The following is a 6771-nucleotide window of genomic DNA, read 5'->3' as shown; positions in this document are numbered from 1 at the left end:
CCTAACCTAACCTAACCTAACCTAACCTAACCTAACCTAACCTAACCTAACCTAACCTAACCTAACCTAACCTAACCTAACCTAACCTAACCTAACCTAACCTAACCTAACCTAACCTAACCTAACCTAACCTAACCTAACCTAACCTAACCTAACCTAACCTAACCTAACCTAACCTAACCTAACCTAACCTAACCTAACCTAACCTAACCTAACCTAACCTAACCTAACCTAACCTAACCTAACCTAACCTAACCTAACCTAACCTAACCTAACCTAACCTAACCTAACCTAACCTAACCTAACCTAACCTAACCTAACCTAACCTAACCTAACCTAACCTAACCTAACCTAACCTAACCTAACCTAACCTAACCTAACCTAACCTAACCTAACCTAACCTAACCTAACCTAACCTAACCTAACCTAACCTAACCTAACCTAACCTAACCTAACCTAACCTAACCTAACCTAACCTAACCTAACCTAACCTAACCTAACCTAACCTAACCTAACCTAACCTAACCTAACCTAACCTAACCTAACCTAACCTAACCTAACCTAACCTAACCTAACCTAACCTAACCTAACCTAACCTAACCTAACCTAACCTAACCTAACCTAACCTAACCTAACCTAACCTAACCTAACCTAACCTAACCTAACCTAACCTAACCTAACCTAACCTAACCTAACCTAACCTAACCTAACCTAACCTAACCTAACCTAACCTAACCTAACCTAACCTAACCTAACCTAACCTAACCTAACCTAACCTAACCTAACCTAACCTAACCTAACCTAACCTAACCTAACCTAACCTAACCTAACCTAACCTAACCTAACCTAACCTAACCTAACCTAACCTAACCTAACCTAACCTAACCTAACCTAACCTAACCTAACCTAACCTAACCTAACCTAACCTAACCTAACCTAACCTAACCTAACCTAACCTAACCTAACCTAACCTAACCTAACCTAACCTAACCTAACCTAACCTAACCTAACCTAACCTAACCTAACCTAACCTAACCTAACCTAACCTAACCTAACCTAACCTAACCTAACCTAACCTAACCTAACCTAACCTAACCTAACCTAACCTAACCTAACCTAACCTAACCTAACCTAACCTAACCTAACCTAACCTAACCTAACCTAACCTAACCTAACCTAACCTAACCTAACCTAACCTAACCTAACCTAACCTAACCTAACCTAACCTAACCTAACCTAACCTAACCTAACCTAACCTAACCTAACCTAACCTAACCTAACCTAACCTAACCTAACCTAACCTAACCTAACCTAACCTAACCTAACCTAACCTAACCTAACCTAACCTAACCTAACCTAACCTAACCTAACCTAACCTAACCTAACCTAACCTAACCTAACCTAACCTAACCTAACCTAACCTAACCTAACCTTTTTTTTTTTTTTTTTTTTTTGTTGACGGAGTGGGGAATGCGTTTACGCATCCCTCCCCGGCCGTGGGGCAAGGCCATAATGGGGGAGGGTATGTGGGACTCCCTCTTCCGACTCCCTCTCCTAGCGAGAAGGAGCGAAAGAGAATACCCACTAAACCCCACTCCGTTGTCCCCCTCTCAGACGTTGTATGGGGGCATCATGGGCTCGCGCATTCATTCCTCCATGATGCCCCCCGTCTTTTCCCGGCGTCCCCAGGGAACCCGCTCTTTGGGAGGGGAGAATCAATGACCACTCTGATTCTCCCCCCAGACGTGTAGGGCCTAAATATCCATATTTTGTCCCTCACAGGCCCGTTGGTCGATGTTACTCATTGTAGGGGCTCTTTGGGTCTTCAGAAGAGCCTCTTTGCCTTTTGCTGGTGGGGGCGTACAAGAAAAGCCACCCATTATGTGTCCCGCTGGACGTTTGGCCGCATGACATACCGAGCAAAAGGCAGTCTCCGCCTTGCAGTCCACCCTCTTGTGGTCCGGCCTGCTACACCGGAAGCAGAGCCCGCTCCTGTCTACTGGCGACGGGCATAGTGCTCTGGTGTGCCCCGTGCCCATGCACCTGAAGCACCTCATCGGTGTTGGGTCCAGCGCCACTACCAGAGCCGAGGACCATCCTATTTGAAGTCGACCCGCTGCGGTGACCCTCTTGGCTGCCGTTATAGGGCACTGTGCCAGAGTCGACACTGTCCCATTATATTGGGCCCTGATCGATCCCACCTTAACCTCATTTATTGAGCACTCTCCCATTTTAGCGATTGCTCCCGCGATCTCTTCCTGAGTGGCTGCCTCATCTAGGCCCGAAATGCGTAAGTCCGCCATTTTGGTGGGCCTGTATACTCGGGCTTCCTCTCCGATCACCTCCGTCATTTTTCGGCAGAGTTCGTCAGCCGCCCTACCATTGTCGGACCCGGACACCTCAAGTATCCTGGCCCCAGCAGCTGTTTTGCGGACCTTGACGTGCTCTACACCCACATCAGCAAGCTTCACCGATTTGGTGACCTTATACAAAATTGAGGCGTATGTCGCCTCAGACTCCGGCTTCAAGGCCATCACGATCGCGGCCGTGGCGGGCACAACCAGCTTCCGCGGGCCTGCTGGTGCCGGTTTCCGAGCCGGGGCGGCAGGGGGGGAAGGGGGCTTGGCGGATTTGCCATTGCCCTTCCTGACAACCTGCGTCCAAGACTCAGCAGGCTCCTGCGTTTTTGTTGCCGGCTGCGAGGGTGGAGAGGCACTAGGCTCCTTCACCGTCTTCTGCCTAGGAGCAGAGTTAGCCCTCTTCTTGGTCGCTGGTGCCGAAGGCTGGGCCACAGGGGCCTTAGGCTGCCTTATGGGCGGCGCACCTGTCACTGCCCTTGAGGGCGGCGCCCCAGAGAGAGGTTCCGGCTGGTTCGCAATCTTCTTATTCCTGTCCGCAGCGAGAGGAGGGCGGGGGACCGGCTCGGGGAAATGGCCCGTGCGGGCCGAGATCATGTTTCCCATGGTAATTGTAAGGTCCCGCTTCAGGTCCTCCTTTAATTCCTTGAGGGCCTCTTTGAGGGCCTCAGAAAAGTCCGTCGCCTGGTCGCATTGGGCCGTCGGGGCCTGTGAGGGCTGGATCGTCCTCTCAGAGAAGGCTCTACGAAGGGCCTTCATCTCGGACTGACATTGGGCCAGTTGCTCCCGCATTCGGTTATTATCCTCCTTCAAGGCCCGCAACTCCTCGTCCTCTACTCTATCCGCCAGGACGTCAGTCGCCGCCAGGATGTCCCGGCAGGCCTGGTTCAGTTTGCCCCAGACTTGTCCATTTAGGTTGCCGGATTTTCCGGCAGCCTCTAGGATAATATGGGTCGCCTCCCGCACTATTTCTATGTAGTCCGTCCCTGTGTATAGGGGCGGGCTGCATTCTGTCATTTCTTGACTTGGAGAAGGGGACGGGCTCACCATCCACGGCTCCTTATCCCCCTTCTTTTTGTTGTCCCCCTGGGACCTTCTCAGGAGTAAAGGGGGGACCACTCCCTTTCCCTTTCCCTCCTGGCTGTCCAGCACCTCCAAGAGCAAGTCCTCCTTATAGGCCTTCAGTCTGGCCTTGGCTGCTGCCAGGCCGGTAAAGTGGCCTATGGAGGCTTTCTTCGCCATGGCCTTGGCCCTACCCCTCAGCGAGGTGCTAACTTTAGGCCCGCTCCCAACGTGAGTCTCATAATCCAGGACCCGGTTTCCCTCATGGGGCCTCTTCTTGGAGGCGGCCTCAGCCCTGTACTGGCCCTCCATAGGTTCCTCCCAGTCGGGCGAGGTCGAAGAACCCGCCCCTGAAGCCCCTTTATGGGGCCCAGTGATTGGAGCCATCTCCGGGTTCAACCCCTGCGCGGGGTTATCCATACAAATACTACGCGAAGACCACCCCTTATGGGTGGAATTCGCCTAAAAAAGGTGAAAAACCAATTCACCTAACCTAACCTAACTATTTTGGTCAAGTGCGAGTCGCAGCAGAACCAAAACAGCAAAAACAAACTTAAAATTATTTTATGCGACGGGCTGTAGCGTCACTCCTGGTTGAGCTACAGATCTCGAACCAAGGTCAAAAAATAGTTCTAAGTATGCGCTATTTACCACTAATTTTTAAAACTAAAAATATTTAATATTTTACAATTTATTAAATTTCCAACACGAAAACCAACTTATGTTTGCGTTTACCGACGCCTGATAAACAGGAATAGCAATCCTTTAAAAAATTAATAACTACTAAACTATACCCTCTAAAAATATAATTCAAACGGATTTGAATTCCCTACAACTAGCTTAATCTAACTAACCTACAACAAGAAATTTATTTACACAAGAACAGAAGATATGATTTTTTGAAAGTGAAATCTCCTAACGTCGTCAACCGCAAATGGGGTAAACCTTTTACCGAACTCGTGAGATTTGAACTCCAATATCTCCCGAACCAGAGGTCGGATCGATATGGGGTAAAAAGCTCCGTGTAGAGCAAAAAGCCGACCCAATTACAAAATTAACAGACGTAGGAGAAACACAAAGAAAAAGAAGATGTGAATTTTTAAAAGTGAAAAAGCGCCTGAAGAAAAAAGTGAATTTATATGTAAAGTGAAAGAAATTAAAAATACTATAGAAATCTAGGGAAAGGCTGGGAAAGAACAACGGTATAAAATAGAACTCAATTAGCTTTATCTCGCCACAAAAATTCGCAAAATTCCCTCAATTCTACCTCTCAAATTTACCTCAACCTAACCTAACCTAACCTAACCTAACCTAACCTAACCTAACCTAACCTAACCTAACCTAACCTAACCTAACCTAACCTAACCTAACCTAACCTAACCTAACCTAACCTAACCTAACCTAACCTAACCTAACCTAACCTAACCTAACCTAACCTAACCTAACCTAACCTAACCTAACCTAACCTAACCTAACCTAACCTAACCTTTTTTTTTTTTTTTTTTTTTTTTTTTTTTTTTTTTTTTTTTTTTTTTTTCGTTGGAAAAATGCTTTATGCATACCCGCACACCCGGGGGAGGAAATGCGGGTTATGTGGGACTCGGCAAAGGTGCCGCTACCCACTAAAAAACCAACGGTATGCCTGCACGCCGCCGGTGGGGCGTGGCCACGGGTTCTCTAGAGTACGCAACCGCAACCACGCCGGCGCCGCCCGCCTGTGCAGCGGGCCCTTCTCTTGTGGGGGGCTAGAGAGGAACTTCTACCCCTGCCTACTCAGAAGGCGCGTGGGCATACCACGCGCGCCCTCTCTGCGAGGCCTATGTAATGGGCAGCGACGCCCCCGCGCCGCTGCCCAGACCTCGCTAGGTGGGGGGGAGGAGATGGGCATACGCTCTCCTCCGGGCCCCTGTGCGCTTGCGGCGGATCGGGTGCGAGGCTGGGTTGGCCTCCCTTTCCCTCTCCGCTGCCTCCTTCTGCGACATTACATCCTCGCAGAAGGAGAGGACCGCTTTCCACGACCTCTCGTCGGCAACCATAGCCTTAACTACGGCTGGCAAGGAGAGGTCGTTCCCCACCACTGCCGCGAGTTCGCGGCGCTGCCCCTCCCAGGCTGGGCATTCCTCCAGGGTATGCTGCGCCGTGTCCTCGCCGCAGCCACACTGGTGGCACTCCGCCGTCTCCTCCCGTCTTGCGTACCGGTGCAGGTAGCTCCCGAAACAGCCATGCCCCGTGAGCACCTGCACCAGCCGGAAGGTTAGCGAGCCCCGCTCTCTCTCCAGCCAGTCTTGTAGGACCGGCCGGACCGCCTCGACAGTCCTGTGCCCTTCCTCGCGTCCAGCCAGTTGCTCCTCCCATTGGAGGACAATGGACTGCCGGACGAGGAGCTTTTGCGCCTCTATCTCCCTAGGCGCAGGATGGAACTCCCGCAGCCGGAGCTCCCTGCGCCACTCGTACAGAGACGCTTGGGCCTCCGCCTCCAGATCCCAAGGAGGCGTTCCCGCCAGCAAGCACGCCGCATCATATGAGGTGGTGCGGTACCCGCGTACGACGCTGATGGCCATCGCCCTCTGAGCCTTTCTCAGCAGGGCGATATTTTGGGCCGCCAGATTCCCCGCCCAGATCGGCGCCCCGTACAGGGCCATCGATCGCACCACCCCCATATACAGACGGCGGCTCGCTACGTCCGGCCCCCCGATATTGGGCATCAGCCTCTTCAGTGCGGCCGATGCTGCCATTAGTCGGGGGGTCAGGCGGGCAAAGTGCTCGCGGAAGTTCCATCGGGAATCGAGGACAAGTCCGAGATATTTCATGTCGGACTTTACCTCGATTCGGGTGCCACCAACGACGATGCTGGATCCTGCAGGCGGCGCCTTCCGGGCTGCGTGGAAGCAGAGCGCCTCAGACTTGTGTAGCGCCACCTCCAGACCCAGCATCGTTATACGCCTCACCACCTGTGCCACCGTCACGGTGGCGAGGCGTGCTGCTTCCCGGTACGAGGTCCCCCGGGACGTGACCAGCGTGTCATCTGCGTAGCAGGTCACACTTGACCCCGGGAGAAGCTCCCCCCGCAGCACCCAGTCGTACCCAATGTTCCACAGGAGCGGCCCTAAGACCGAGCCCTGTGGAACACCGCACGACGTCTCCCACCTTGTAATCCCGCCGCCCCGGACCGGATACTCCACACACCGCTCCGAGAGGTAGGCCCCGACTATTTGGCACAAATAGGGAGGCACTTTGTGGTATTTCAGCGCCTCCCTAATGCACGACCACGGCAGGGTGTTAAAGGCATTGGCGATATCCAAGGACACCGCCAGGAGAACCCCACCGTGGTCAACCGCCTCATCCGAGAGGG

At 52.1% G+C, this 6771-nt stretch overlaps 1 protein-coding gene across 1 annotated transcript; it reads right to left on the bottom strand.

Annotated features, from left to right (window-relative positions):
* Positions 1–1754: 1754 nt before the first annotated feature.
* LOC134660719 (uncharacterized) lies at positions 1755–3839 on the bottom strand. The gene has a single exon (XM_063516501.1). The coding sequence runs from the start codon at positions 3837–3839 to the stop codon at positions 1755–1757; it is 2085 nt and encodes a 694-aa protein (XP_063372571.1).
* Between the last annotated feature and the right edge of the window lie 2932 nt (positions 3840–6771).

Source organism: Cydia amplana, chromosome Z, assembly GCF_948474715.1.
Source record: "Cydia amplana chromosome Z, ilCydAmpl1.1, whole genome shotgun sequence".
Taxonomy (NCBI): domain Eukaryota; kingdom Metazoa; phylum Arthropoda; class Insecta; order Lepidoptera; family Tortricidae; genus Cydia; species Cydia amplana.
Note: the sequence above shows the minus strand (reverse complement) of the source record. Positions and strands in the feature narration are given on the sequence as shown.